The sequence below is a fragment of the Paralichthys olivaceus genome, chromosome 4 (assembly GCF_024713975.1).
Source record: "Paralichthys olivaceus isolate ysfri-2021 chromosome 4, ASM2471397v2, whole genome shotgun sequence".
NCBI classification, from domain to species: Eukaryota; Metazoa; Chordata; class Actinopteri; order Pleuronectiformes; family Paralichthyidae; genus Paralichthys; species Paralichthys olivaceus.
Window position 1 is genome coordinate 6,251,671 of NC_091096.1, and position 15,505 is coordinate 6,267,175.

Sequence of the window (15,505 nt, forward strand, 5' to 3'; positions counted from 1 at the left end):
AAAATTGACTAACAATTAAATGTAGAGGTTCAGTTTTCTTCAAGTATAACAAGTGGAATCAGGGGGAAACACCCCCCCTGGATCAAGTGTGTCCCAAAATGTCTACGTTAAAAGAAAGTTCTTACATTATATAAATGCTAAAAGTATTTTTGGGTCACTGTTATCACACCAGCAATAAACATCAGATATCCCTTCTTTATAACCCTTGTATGAAACTGAAAGTTAATGCATTTTTGCATCTGTGGACTTTTGTACCACATTGCATTACAAAGTAGTGTGATGTCTTGAGAGGTCGGGATCTTTCCCTCTTGTAGCTTTTGAGGTGTGGGTGCAGGAAATGAAGACAGAGAGCTTTGCTTTCCAACTCAAATCCACTGTATACAGTTTTCTTTTAACAGGCTTAACTTAGTAGTTATGCTATAAAGAAGTTGCTTCACACTCAGTATGGACCGGAGAAGTGTCCAATACAAATCAGAACCCATCCTGCTGAGGTGACTGACGCCTGCTACAAACAGGATATAATCAAAAGAAATCCCCAGAGGAGCAAATGTCCGTCTTGTAAGCACTTCCTGAATTTTATCACGTCTAGTCATCACCTCATCAAACCCTCCGACCAGAGGTCCTTGGTGAGGTGTCCCAACTCACGCTCCATTCCTCATCCCCTCCACCAGTATCTTGGCTCCTGGGTTAAAGGTCCAGTTTGTAAGATTTAGATGAAAGGGGAGAGAAATTTTATGTAAAATAATCCTACAGATGTTTTCACTAGTGCGTTTCATCTGAATTGTATGAATTGTTGTTTTCTTTACCCTTTGTATTTAAATACTTTACTTCAGGAGCGGGTCCTCTCTACGGAGGCAGCCATGTTTTTTTACAGTAGTTCAAACTGGACAAACTCAAACACCTTTTGAGTTTTTATGAAAACTGAAGGCTTCCACAGGTTCTTCTTCATGTTTGGAAGCTGAGGGTGAGGTGAGGGGTGTTCAGCTGCAACACTTCAACACTAGATGTCACTTAATTCTACACACTGAACCTTTAAGTCAACATGAAGAGCCATTATCTTTCTATTGAACATATAGTGTATTGTAGAGCTGTAGAGACAAACAGCCACGTCAGTCATTTTAAAGTCTCCAATCAACCCGACCGCGATCTGCATGTCTTTGGACTGTGGGAGGAGAAAACCCACTTAAGGAGAACATGTAAACTCCATGTACCCGGGATTCGAACCAAGAACCCTCTTGCAATGAGGCAACTGTGCTAAACACGAACTGCACCACAGTTTGCAGTAAATCCAGTTGCAGTCTAATTTACTTATGTCTGTGACTCTAGATGTCACATGATTGAATTGAAATCATTTTAGTATCATAGCAAGATTTCTGTGTTTGTGAGTCTGGTTTCAACCTGTGGACAACATGTATCTGTGTTTTCTCTTCCACGGCTCAAACCCTGAAGTGGAACAAAGTCATTTCACAGAGACGCTGACAGACTTTCCAGACTCTCTTGCCTTTGTGTTGCATCCATGATCAGTGAATTCCTCTGTGATGTCACAGAGTTTTCTCTCAGCCTCTGTCAGGGTTATTCTCGTCTGCTGAATCTGTGTTTGGCTAAAAGGTCGAGATGTTTGTGTGAGCAGGCTGCTGAGGTATGGGATGCGACCAGAGATGGGAATGTAAACTCAACAGTCATATGAATAAAATAACACTTTGACATAACACTGAGACACTTTATTGGCAATGAAATTCCATCCCTTTTCCAGACTGAGATGACGAGCGTTTCTCTGACCTAAGACAACAGCAGTGCAATAAATAAAACCAAACCTACAGATCATCAAAAGGTTGAATGCTCAGCATCCGCACACAATACACATCATAACAATAATCCGACACACAAACACTCACACAGTCACCAGCAATAAATAATCGCACTAAATAAATTAAACTCTAACAGGTATTTAACAGTTTGTTTTTTGTTACATAGCATCTAATGAAGCAGTGGATCAATTCTACTTCTTCTTCGGATCCTCGGATTCTTGTGGCCTGCTTCATCCTGCAGCCGGCTGAGACACAGAGAGGGCAAAGGTCAGTAAATACACAAACAGACAACAAGCATTTTAAATCAGTTCTTTTAATATGCACTAAAATGTCGTTAAATAGTTTCTTCTCAATGTTGCAAAGATTTTCCGCACAACATAAAATAAAGTTTCGAATTATGTCTGTCAATAAACGATGTTGAAATGTAAATGCTATGTTTTATAAGTATGTTTGTGGCAAAATTGTGAAATCACACAGCGGCACTTTGTAATGTCACATTACATATTGTAGTTGACCATAATTACTGTTAATAATAATTAGTTGCTACTCAATTTACTATCTTAAAAAAACAAGGGCAAACAGTAAAATTATTACTCATTGTTCGGTGAATTCTTTCGTCTCAGTTTATATTTCCTGATTCAACTTTGATTGATTGTAATAACTATTGCAGTGACCAATGTAGCTTTAACGCCAAATACATTTTTAAATCATCTATCTATCATGACACAGCCCAGATATCTCAGCCAGTGAGAAATGTTTCATGACAACCATTCAAAATAAAGTAAAACCTTTGTAAAATGATTAAAAACCTGCAAAACCGGCAACCTTACTGTGTCTTATGTGTGAGTCAGACTTTGCAGTTCTCACAGTTGACATTGGAGAATGCTGCACGGTCACATTGTTTTTCTCAAGGCAGACATTTCTGTGTGTGTCTAAACACATGAAGTCTGCATCTCTGCGTGTGTGTTTTGCTCAGTGAGATCTGACCACATGTAAGTGGGGTAATCAGGATCTTGCCGCAAAGTCCTCACGTGTACAGTCAGTGTGTCAGTGCTGTTATTGTTTGCAATGCACGGGTGAATGTGTGGGATAATTTTTTTGCCTTTACGCTGGTATGAAGCCCTGAGACGGGATAGGCCGAGACACCCCCTGGCTAATCCTCACTAATTCCTCTAGTGGGGATTCCTCTCTGCATGATGCAACTTGCTGTGTTCAAAAACAACAACAGGCGTGCGTCTTCTGTCACTCTCTGAGCCCACTCTTTACTGTTTGGCTTAAGGATGACACGAGCAGAGACGGGACACCTCCCTCTGAGGACTCAAGAAGAAGTCCATCACTAAACTAGAGCGTGCCCCTTGACACTGGTGACAGCTCAGTGGTTGCTACGCTAAGATTGGACCATCGCTGGTATTGAGTTATTAATGATTATTTTTTGAACAGAATTTAATTGAAAAAATCAATGACGGGACATTTACCTCATCGTGGCCCTCTGCTCTCACACCATCACGTCAGCGAGAGGTTTCTGTAACTTTTCCTGCTCCGCCCCAGTTCCCAGGAAGGATGCCATGTAGGTCTTATGTGACCTGTAACTGCAAAACACAATCAACATGAGTATAAAAGCGTTGTGATTATCAGATGATCAAAGTTATTGACAGGCAGGAGCACAGAGACATAGTCAGACGAATGAGATACATGACAAGTCTTTGTTGTGTTTTGGCAAACCCATAAAATGTATTAATTATTAACCCATTTTCATTTTCCATTTTAATCGATACTAAAGTGGACAAAGTTACTCCGTCATAAATTCTAGCTTTCTTTCTCTCTACCTCCTCACTTCAGTATTTATGACTCACACTGGCTACTTCTCATATTTGATCTCTCTTGAACTATTTACTTTGACCCACATTCAAACAATATCTGTGATGTGGTAACACGTCGATAAGGAACTTTCTATTAAACAGGAAATGAGTCGCCATTTTAAGTAAAAGATAAGAATCAAGTGTGAGTGAGACATGCATTCATTCAGGCGACATTTCCAGTGAAATTGCAGATTTTACTGATATTGCTCAATATATAATGAGTAACAATGAATATCGTTCCATATTACCAGAAAACAGCAGTTGGCAAATGATTCATTTAACCTCTTTCATGGTTTAAAGAGAAATCTGAGGGAGGAGATTAATGGAAGAATAGTCGAACCCCAAACCCCCTAGTGGCTGCCCAGTGTAACATTTCCCATTGGTTTGTGAAGTGCTGTTTGGAAGCCTATTTGAGAGAATATAGGTTTCAGCAGGCACTTCCACATTCACTTCACTTTTTTGACCTGTATTCTACTTCCATTTTTATTTGGCAGTCAATGACTCAGATGTTGCAAGAGGCTTTTCTCGGCCTGTAGCATAACCATACAGCAAAGATGGTGGGAGATAACAGCTGTTTAAACAAACTCCTGCAAAGACACGGCCTCCATTTGGTAGGGGAAAGGTAACAAGTGACGCTCAACGAGTTATGATAAGAATCATTATCTGGCTATTAAATCTTTATGAGGATATGAGACACAGATCTACAGCCTGAACGACATGAACAGTGTAGGCGTGTTAGGGTGTGTTAGTATGTGTTGTCTGATGTGTCAATGTGCCCAGATGCCAAGACGTGTTTCTGGGCAGGATGTGTGGATTGCAGTGTGCGTTGGGATTCGTCAGGCTGTGGATGTTTGCCCTGATTGGCTAAACTTCAATAATCTGTCCTGTACCAGCTTTAAAGGTTAAGATTGTTGTGAAGTGATATGAAAGCAGTTTGATCACAATATCTCTCAGTGGCTTCCCGCCCACAAACACTACTCATCCCTCTGAAAAATGTGAACAAGGCCATGTCGCTGCAGGACCTGAGCCTTCAGTGCAGCTTTATGCACATTTATACAAGCATCAGTATGAGAAACATTCAAAGACTGCAAGTAATTTAGAACGCTGCAGCCAGGATTTTAACACACACTAAGAAAAGTGACGACATCACACCAAGCCTCTCCACTGGCTACCTGTGAGTTTACTGCTTGTTTTAACAGTATTGAACGGTCAGGCTCCAGTCTAAACTTGTGAGTTCTTCTGAACGCTGCCCATGATCAGGGATCTTCTACTGTCAGTCCTCAGTATCTTCTTTTAAATCTTTTAATGGTCTATTTTTAAACTCCTGAGATTTGTTTTTAACAATTCCATATTATTTTACTTTGTTATAATTTGTGAATCTCGTTAGTTTTTGTAAAGCACTTACAAACTTTGGTTTTGAGAGGTGCTGAATAAATAAAGTCAGTATATACTCACTGAGCACAGGTCATGAGCAGGATGGCGGTGCAGCTGATGACTGACAGGACCACAGCGACGATCACCAAGACCGTCTGCAGCAACTCATTATCGCTGCTCCCACCAGACTTGGTTTTAAAGGTCCCCAGAGTTTGGATCCCACAGCGATCGCCGTCATAACCCTTTATACATCTGCAGAGCAAGAAAACAAATAGATCCACCAAGAGGGTTATTTATGACGAAAAGGGCAAATACAGCAATAGATGAGGCACCAGAGATTGAAGTGTCACTTGTTTGGATGAAGGACACATGGGAAACTCAAAGTGATGGCTGCTGCACTCACATGCACACTGGCTCCCGCAGTTCCTCGATGTGCTTGCAGTAACCATGAATACAGTAGCCCAGATGGGTGGAGGTGCAGGGATCCTCTATGGTGCTGGGGGTGGACGTGAGGCCGCTGGTGAGGCTCGTGTGCTCGGGGTTGAATGAAGTTGTAGCTTTGCTCCTGTGCCGGCTCTTCTTCTTGCCTTTGCCCTTCCTCTTCTTCTTCTCATCTTTACTGGGAGGTAACTCTGTGAATTCCAAGTTTGTGACGTCAGCGTAAAGCACTGACTGAGTTTATACATCATAGACTGAAATAGTAAATTACGGCAATAACAGCTTTCTAAAAAAGGAGGGGGGGGGGCCTGAGTGAATGTTTTTTTTTGATAATTAAATAAAGAGCGGTTTTATTCATGATCAACATTCTTACTTGGACGTTTTTACTTACGTCCAAGCAAAGTAATGAATGTATTTCTATTCTAGATGTAAGTCAAGAAAATCCTTTTCCCATCGACTTTTATTTCAATTTATCTAAAAACATATTTATGGAGGGAAGATGTCTTTTATTTTGCTCTTTTCAAAATCTCCTGACAGCTTTAATTTAAGAATGGCGTTGATTTCTTCACTTCTCTGTTGCAGTCAGAGTAAAGTAGATTGACTGATCACAAATGTAATCATTTGATTATCTTAGCTTCAGCTTGAGTTAACCGGCATGAGGACGATCTTACCATAAAGGTTGAAATTTTCATTGTCTCCTCCTGAGAGATCATCATCTATTTCCGGCTCGTCATCGTCACCCTGCGAGGACTGGAGGCCCTCTCCGGAACCCGGACCCCGAATCACTCCGGCTAATGTACCCGAGTGCGTGGTCTCAGATCCCTGAGCACTGCAGACGACTGTAAAGTCAACACAAGAGGCAGAACGAGTGAGATCACACCAAGCATGCACAGAGATATGAGGAGGATAAGCAGTAAGGAGCAGTCCAATCAAAGTTCACAACATGAGATGAAATGCAGCATGGTCGATCTCAGAGAAACTGGCAGCCGGCTCTTTTATTCTTCTTCTATGGTCACCAGGAACATATGGTTGCTTGGTGACTTTCTGTTGGATCTGTGCTCAGAAATCATGGCCCTTTACATCTGACTCATCCAATCACCTGAAATTATGGAGCCCGATCTGAGCTTGTGAATGAAAACATGCTGCTTCTAAGCTAAAACCAGTACAACCAGTCCACATCCAGAGCGGCACTGTAACCGAACACATCATCCTCACCACACGAGAACTGACAAAATGGTGAAGTATTTCAAACATGTTGCCCTTTCACTGCGTCTGTGCTTTGGTGCGGTGGAAATGATTCGCTCTGCACAGCTGAAACAAATTCTTGTCTTTGACACAAATAATATCTCCCTCCTGCCCGACACGTCCTCACTTGCAGAGACATTTCTTCCCTTCATCCTCTCGCCGTTTTACATTTCACTGCTTTTCCTTTTCATTGATTTACAGGAATTGCACATACAAAGACACACACACAAGGGTAAAAGTACAAGTCCAGACTTACCGGAGCACAGGAGGCAGGTGAGGATGAGCAGGTTCATATCCCAGGGAGAGTGTTTTGTGTTTGACGGCCCTGCACAAATGTGTTCGTCTGTGTGTGAGTGTGTGTGTGTCTGTTTGTCCCCTGCTGATAGAGATTGTGCTTTGCTCTCTTTACCTTTAGTGGGTGCAGCTTTTATGGACCAACGCCTGCCTCTCAACTCCAAGGAGAAAGAAGGGTGTGTGTGTGTGTGTGTGCGCGTGCGTGTGTGTTGTATGTGTGTGGGTGCGTGCGTGTTGGAAAGAGAGAGAGAGAGAGCAGCCCAATGTGTGTGTATGAATAAGCAAGTTCAAAGTAAAAAAAGAAGGCGTGTGTGTGTGTGTGTGGAGGGGGGGGGGGGGTTGATTAATCTGCCCCAGGCAACACATTTTGCACCTCATGTTCGCACACACACGCAGCAGTTTGATGTATTCTGACTCCTTTGTCGTCATCATTAAAACACACACAAACATTTGTTCCTGCTGCTTTAATTGTCATAGCTTCCTCACTTCTCCCTCTACGGCCACGAATGAGGCCACAATTACAGCGTCAACCCATTGTGACACACACACATTCACACACATACACACTTCTGTCTTTGTGAGGACACTCTTTAACTTAATGTATTCCGTGGCCTTGTATCTTAACTTAAAAAATAGAACTAAATGCAATCCCTTAGCTTAAAAATAGGCAAATCATAATAATAAATAAATAATGGGGGTTAAATTGACATAACAATAAAGACAAAAAATATATATATATACTTGAAGATACACACATTTTGAAATAACTGCAACCAGGACCAGCTGTACTCTACTTGAGGTACAAAGCTGGTGAGTTAAAAGGTTTTATAATTAAATGTCTGCCTAATTGATGATTGGTATCATTTACAGGTGGAGGAACAAAGTCGGCTCCATAATCAGCTTTTTAGCCGTAAGTTGATTTACACAATCAGTGTTGTGTCTTTCATGGAACAACTTCTGTTTTTAAGGCGTACGTTGTTTATTTAATCTATTTTTATCTATTTGATGGTTCCAACATACCTAATCTGTTATTTTAACCTTATGTGTAAGTTTCGTATTGTTCCGCAGGTTGTCTTATCATGTATGTGGTTTGATTCCACGGTGACAAGTGTTACTATTTTAGTAACCACACTGTAACTAAGAGGAGACCTGACGACTTGGGTGGGGATGCTGCACAGAAGGGCGTGTTGACTCTGTTGTTATGTCTGCAGGCTGAGGTTGTCCCAGCGTTGGTGCTCTGCTGGAATCCAACAGTAGCCCTCTAGGAATGCTGGGAAGTCTCTCCATCTCATTCCTCCGGCCCAACAACGACCAGCAGCTCCTGAAACATTTTGTTTATAGCAGCCATGGAATCGCACTGTTTGGATTATCTGTGCTGACATTGAGGATACGTGATATGAATGTGTGGAAAGTCTGACACCAGCTCACAGCAGCCACCCACTGTAAACACGCCGCATGGAGGGTGAAAACTGTGACACACAGATACAGACGGATCTATTCGGAGAGAAATTTGAATTATGCATTTTTACACAGGCTCAGAAGCTGCACTGATTAAACCAGTTTCACCCCCTCTCTGGAAAAGGGATTAATGCTCAAATTGAGCAAACTTTAGACAGAAACCGTTTGAGGTTCTAGAGGAAAAGTCAGGAGTTGGCTCAGGAGGTAGTGGTCTTCGGGTCGGCGGTTCGATCCCAGTCTCCCCCATTCCGCATGCATTAGTGTCCTTTGGCAGGACACTGAACCCCAGCTGTGCTGACAGTGTGTGACTGATGTGTAATGGAGAAGTGCTGCACATTGATGCACTGTAATAAGGTGAATAATGAAAAATGTAACTGTATAAAGCGCTTTGAGTTTTGAGTTGTTATCAAGACTAGAAAAGCTCTATAGAAATACAGACCGTTTACCATTCAACATTCATTCTGATGGGAACGTCATCTTGACATCAATTTTCACTTGATCGAGGAGCAGGGAAGGAAATGTTATGCAGTCACCAAAGTCTGTATGGTTCATCTTCTGGGTACCATGAATGTCTGTAAATGTCATGTTAATCCATCAGGTCGTTGTGAGCCATGCCGCTAGCGTGGTAAACATGAATAAAACAGAAACGGAACCAGCCTCGAGCAGCAAAACAAATGTGGTCATCATGGCACACGTGGACATTTTGTTTTGTTTGAGTACACGCAAGGATGTGGCTTAGTCGCCGCATTAATCACTGCGTGACCAAACTACTATTCCTTATGCAATATGGGTTACAGTTAGCTGTAATGAGGACACGGGAGATTACAGGCACATTTCCTGGGATATTTTTATCCACTCGTTTTAAATTTAGAACAACAAAAGACACGGACTGGGCGTGTTTGTGTGTGTGTGTGTGTGTGTGTGTGTAGGTGCAGTGTCGAATTAATGTTTATGTGCGTTCAGCAATGATCATTAGCATACAGAAGATATCAGCATGCTGCAGGCCTGTGAACGGAATGGTGTGTTGACCCTGGTTGAAGCTCTAATGATGGTGCAGAGACTATAATGATGTTACTGGTTAACTTGACACCGTGCTCACTGGCTCAGGTGTTAACTGCTACACTATAAAAACCCTCAAGTGTCTGTTATACAAGCTCCAAATAACCATGACACTTTAAATGTTGTTTTAATGTTCTAACACACACTAACTCAGTTGAGAGTAGATAAAAGTAATGCATTGTCAGTCAAGTGCAGGTTATAGTGAAACACTGTTGTAATATATAAAAAACTGTTCACATTTACTGTAACTTAATAAACAGTTTTTCAACCATTCATTAAAAAGATATATACATAGACATAAATATGATAACGGGGTTAGAAAAGATATGATACACACACATACACACACAGCATGTGCGCAGGGTAACAAACTTTTCATTTTAAAATCCTTGCATCATTATTGTTTAATCCGAGGGATCAGGGTGTCTGCTGTACTTTTTGTTTTGTCATCTCTGTGCACCACTCTCGTGCGAAACAAGACAAACAGAAAATGTCCCCGTGAATCACTGATCCTCATAATGTTGTTGAATGTTACTCACCAAACTAATGTGTATCCACTGTAGAGTCATCCATCCACCCATTTATCCTTCCGTCATCCATCCATTCATTAATTCATACAACCATCCATCCACCCATCCGTTTATCCTTCCATCACCCATCCATTCATTCATTCATCCATCCAACCATCCATCAATCCATCCATTCATCCATTCATCCATCTATCCATCTATCCATCTATCAATCTATCATCTATCCATCCATCCATTCATTCATTCAATCATCTATCCATCCATCCTTCCATCCATCTACCCACCCATCCATTTATCCTTCCATCATCCATTCCACCCATCAATTAATTTATTCATCCATCAATTCATCCATCTTTCTATCCATCCAGACAAAATATTAAAAGTGTGCAGTTCTTCTGGTTGTTTTTCAAAGTTGTTAATGTTCTTAAACATTTGATCGCAGCACATCACAAGATGAATTGAGTTTATACATTTAATCTACCTCCAAGTAAACTAGTGATCATAGTTTTTTTGTTATAGTTTACAAGTATGAGAAGTAAATTTGAAATGCATTGGTTTTAATTCATATTTTATTCAACATGTTTTCCTGGTACATGTACAGCTGATACTGCAATTGCAAAAATGTCTGTCATTGTTCAGTATTTGTTGTTTTTGTTTTTTCATGAGAGATATTTTCAAACTATTGATCACATGGAAGAGAAATGTGAAAATTTAAATAAAAAAATTTAAATTAATGTAAAAGTTAAACCAAGGTTTAACAAGCTATAAACAAGGGTGAATCTGTACCTTGGTATTTTAAATCAGTTAAATTAGTTTTGCATCTGAAGCACATTTGTTCTGCCACTTGACTGAAGCTCAAAAATAAAAAATCTATGAAATACTTAACAACTATGAGAAACATTAGTGAGAAACAGTGAATAAACTAAAGCATGTTAATATGATTATGACCAGTTCAAACAAGCTTCATTCAGAAATTTGAAATATGTTGCAAAACCTTCAGGAAGACAAAAAGACACATGAGGAAATTTTTTTTAGAGCCACACGATTAAATTTGCATGGATCACTCTTATTCGTGACCCCCCATGATAATGGCTGGAAACATTTTTTTGTGTCTCGCTATGCAGGTGCTGAAACATTAGAACCTGTGAAGCTGGAAACAACAATCACTCGACACACAAAGCTGTTTCTCATCTCTCTGAGGTTTTAATCTCTTGATCTGCCTGCTGGATAAAATGATCCAAAGCCAAGTGACGTACATGATATTGTGAGAAGGCATAATCCAGTAAAGCTGCGTCTCAGCTGACGTCTAAATTCTACTTCGAAAAATGAGAAATATCCTGCTTGGCCTTTTCTGTGGAATGAGGCGTAACCTGTCTCTTGTGTGTGAGACGCTCTAAACAGTCCGGACTCATTTGTGATCCTCTGATTCTTTTACCTGTAAAAAAAAAAAACACACAATACATTATTTATTATAGTTCCAAATGTTTCTACCATCATTCAGGAAATCAAAACTATAGCTTGATGGAGTTTAGGTGTCCACACATGGGGTTTTCAGATTCTAATCATTCTGTGGTTTGACGAGTTTCTGCATGAAAAACAGAAAACAGGATGCTGCGTCACATCAAAGTCTGAGTCATCATTAATAATGTGATGGGAGATAAGGAATCAAAGAGGGAAAAAAGCTACAGGTCATTTTAAAAAGGTCAGTTCATTGAATTCTTCAAGTTCAGCTTTCTGTCAGGAGTCCCAGAATTCCTGGCAACATCCCAAAGATTCAGGTATTGTAACATCGTTACCAGCGTTACACATTAACCCCAGTCACAGACCTGAGCGTCATCATTTACAGCAGAAGTACAGACCTGTAATCAGCAGACTGACACAGAAGACAGTCACAGTTATCTGCCCTTCCCCCGCTGGCTGGATGAGAAACTCCAGACTGGCACACCTGAGGCCATAATGACCTTTCTCACACCTGAAACACAGTCACACACACACACACACAAACACACACACACACAGAGAGAGAGGGTCGTACTTGCAGTGGTGCTCATTAATGTCCACCAGAAACTTGCACTGTCCTTTGTTCAGACAGTAGTTGTCATAGGTGCTGTCACAGCTCTTTGTTGACCGCTTCACCACATGAGGGCGCTGTCCCCACTGCCCTGCATAGCCAACAACAGCGTCTCTTTCAAACGTTTGTTGACAACTGCAAACAACTATCTATTAATTTACTCCATTTTATTTTTGCAGGGATCTGATCTCTCTCTCTCTCTCTCTCTCTCTCTCTCTCTCTCTCTATATATATATATATATATATGACATCAACAGTAATAAAGAGCACAATAACTCTCTGCAGATAGAGAAGTGTAGTCTGGATGAGACGCTCTTGATAAGAACATGAGGCCAAAACAGGATAAACAGAGACGCTGTGGAACAGAGAATATAGAAGTATGTAGACTGATAAAAAAAAAAAAAACGTCTTTATAACTTGACTTCAACCTTTCACTTATACACTGGTACATGAAGTCTAAATGTGGCGTGACCCCCTGTTTCAGTCTGTACCTCTTTATATTATATAGGATGTTTTGATGAACCTGTTATTTCTCTAGTAGATTATTTTGGTTCGTTTAAAAAAAAAAAATCAATATGTCCAATGTTACCTGACAAAAGTCCAGTTAATGGAGAAAATCTATTTTTTTTCTGGAAAAATATTCCGTCCTGAGTTTGACAAGCAAACAGCCGTGTTATTTTTAACATGACAAAAAAGACCGATTTACGATGAACATTAAAATGTTGAAAAAATGGATGCTTTGACAATGCATTTGCAACGTGATAATTTATTCTACAAACCCAAAATGATTTGTGATGACAGAAAGAAAATTTGGGTGAGAAATGTCAGATTCCCTGCCAGCTTTTTTTAATCTCAACTGTGACGTGATGTGGTGTGGCCCACACGCATGTACCAGCCTGCACGACTGTATAACATGTAACGTTTGCAGATGCCCACATTCCTTCAGGCAGGGAAGAAAAACACGCAAATGTGGATGCAAGCCGTATCTAGTTACAGCTGCTCATGAAAGGGGGTAAAATCCTGGCCTCTGGGTATCTGTTGTTGTCTTTCGTTGGCTGCAGAGATATTTTCTCTCTGTGTTTTCAGGGAGAGGACGCCCGGTGGTTGTTGGGTGTTTCTAACGGTGCACATGCGGAGCTGAAAGTGGTGACAAAGCATTTTTTCGGATCTTCTAATGATTCACTAATCGTTCTGCCCGTTTACATCAATGACCACTGACTCATTCTAATGAGACACGTTCTTGCGAGGTGAAGGTGCAGAAACATAAAAGATCTTCTGTATATCAGACATGAGATCGAGAAATGAGGAGACTCAACAAAGAGAGGAATAAAAATGTACCTGCATTAAATTACAAACAAACCGATGAAACTACAGTTGAGAAAGTACAATACTGAGGTACTTGTACTGCACTTCAATATTTCCCTCTTCTGTTAATAAAATCAAATATTACAGAAAAGAAAAATACGATATTAAAAAAAATGTCCCTGATACCTTGCTGCTGTAACACAAGAATATGAGAATTAAGTATATTCTATCTATCTATCTGTCTATCTATCATCTATCTGTCTATCCATCTATCCATCCATGTGTCATTTCATTTATCATGCCATGTCCTCACAGACTCATCTTGTGACCCTTCAGAGGGGGTCCGACCCTGAGGTTGTGGGGTGAAGACCATGTTCCCATTCATCAGACGGTTTAATTAACTCTGTATATTATGTTGTGAAAACTTGACATTAACAATCTAATCGTGTCAGATAATTGTAAAATACTCTTTATTTCAAACTTGTAATGGAATACTTTACTATCTCCCTCCACTGTGGGCTACTGTAAGTTTATAATAAAGGATAAAATATACTGTTTCCCTCCTCTATACTGTTTGTGTTATACCTCTTCAACAATAGTAAATGACCTGAACAACAAATAAATAACAGATTTATATCCTTTCATATCATAAATTTTCCATTCGAGGTTAAATTGCCAACTCCCTCAGGCTCTGGGCGTCACCTCATTAACACAGGTATGTGCCCGAGTCCTTCATCTGACTCCAAAACTTCCACTCAGGTGGATTTCTGAAACTACTTGTTTCTGCAGAAACACACTGAGGTAGAAAAGGGAAATCCTCACAGAATAGAAACATTATCATCAAGTATCAGCAGAGGTAAAGGTAACTAAGTACTAAATACTAATCATTACAGTACACTGGTAAATTACAGTCCATTTTCATTTCATGCTTCTGTTTCTGCAAAATAAGACCTTTTATTGACCTTTTTGTTTTATTTTCTGTCAATTTAAGTGCATTTCACATTTTCCTGATTTATAAATTGAGTGTTTGTTATTTTTACATTGCATTTAACTCCATTACTAAACGTAATGGAGTTAAATGCATTTGAGTAATAGTATAATGTTGTAGTACTCAGGTTCCTTTAGTCAAGTACAAGTTTAGTTGGACAATAAAGAGGAAAATTATTCAATAAAAGAAAAAAAATCACTAAATGCACTTAAAGGGGTCTAATGTAAAAAACGAAGTAATATATCTAAAGCTGTGGACCCTGTGAGTAATTATACTAGATTAGATTAAATTGTTTCATTCTATTTAAAGAACTTTAACGAGACCTAAAAAGTTATATTGAGTACTTTCAGGTACTTTATACAGGTTACAGTTGAGTAGTTTACTCTATGTATTTAATTATTTTTCAGTGGCTTTAATATGTATTTAACTGACCAAGTCTAATCACAGCAGAGTCAAACTAAACCTGTGACCCTGACTTCTCTCAGGTAAACGTTAAAAACACAACTTACCGATGTTTTACTGTTCCCCATGATTCTGAACACAGGTCTGTGACAGGAGGAGGCTCAGTGCTGCGTTCAGGTACACTGAGAGCCAGTTTGGGTTAGAGACGCTTCAGACCATTTAGTAATTTAACACTTTTAGGTAGAAGAGGCAGATACAGAAAGATTTTTAAAAAAACCAATGAGCTCTTCTGCAGTGTGGGTGTGGTGGCACACTCCTGTGGTTTGGACAATTTCACTCTTCAAAGACAAACGAAAACACAAAACCTGCAGGCAACACAAAAATTCAAGGAGGGGCTGTTTCTGTCTCCGTCGTCACATCGTGCTGATGGAAACTCAGATTATTCCAGGGATAGTTTTTAGTACCAGAGCAGATAGACACTATATAACCTGGTTAATTCTGAGCTAACCTGTAATATTTCTTTAATTGTATTTTCAGAAAAATGATACATGATAAGGGACTGTGTTTTAATTTCCTCTGTATTGTTTTAAATGATCACTATGTAGACTTGTGCACACAACAGAATATTCATTCAAACACTTCATGATTAACAGAGAGCACCTTTGCCATTTGTT

General features: G+C 39.9%; 2 protein-coding genes across 2 annotated transcripts; both read right to left on the bottom strand.

Annotated features, from left to right (window-relative positions):
• Nucleotides 1-1,706: 1,706 nt before the first annotated feature.
• Nucleotides 1,707-7,152, bottom strand: areg (amphiregulin). The gene is made up of 6 exons (XM_020099161.2): nt 6,981-7,152; nt 6,151-6,318; nt 5,445-5,673; nt 5,123-5,293; nt 3,284-3,397; nt 1,707-2,053 (listed from the first exon to the last, which is right to left on the bottom strand). Exons 1-5 carry the CDS (start codon nt 7,015-7,017, stop codon nt 3,304-3,306), a joined length of 699 nt encoding a protein of 232 aa, XP_019954720.1. The 5' UTR covers nt 7,018-7,152; the 3' UTR covers nt 1,707-2,053; nt 3,284-3,303.
• A 4,094-nt stretch (nt 7,153-11,246) lies between these two features.
• On the bottom strand, nt 11,247-13,814 carry LOC138407387 (proepiregulin-like). Its single transcript, XM_069523051.1, has 4 exons — nt 13,771-13,814; nt 12,101-12,250; nt 11,925-12,037; nt 11,247-11,500 (listed from the first exon to the last, which is right to left on the bottom strand). The coding sequence occupies exons 1-4, from the start codon at nt 13,812-13,814 to the stop codon at nt 11,379-11,381; spliced, it is 429 nt and encodes a 142-aa protein (XP_069379152.1). The 3' UTR covers nt 11,247-11,378.
• Nucleotides 13,815-15,505: the final 1,691 nt, after the last annotated feature.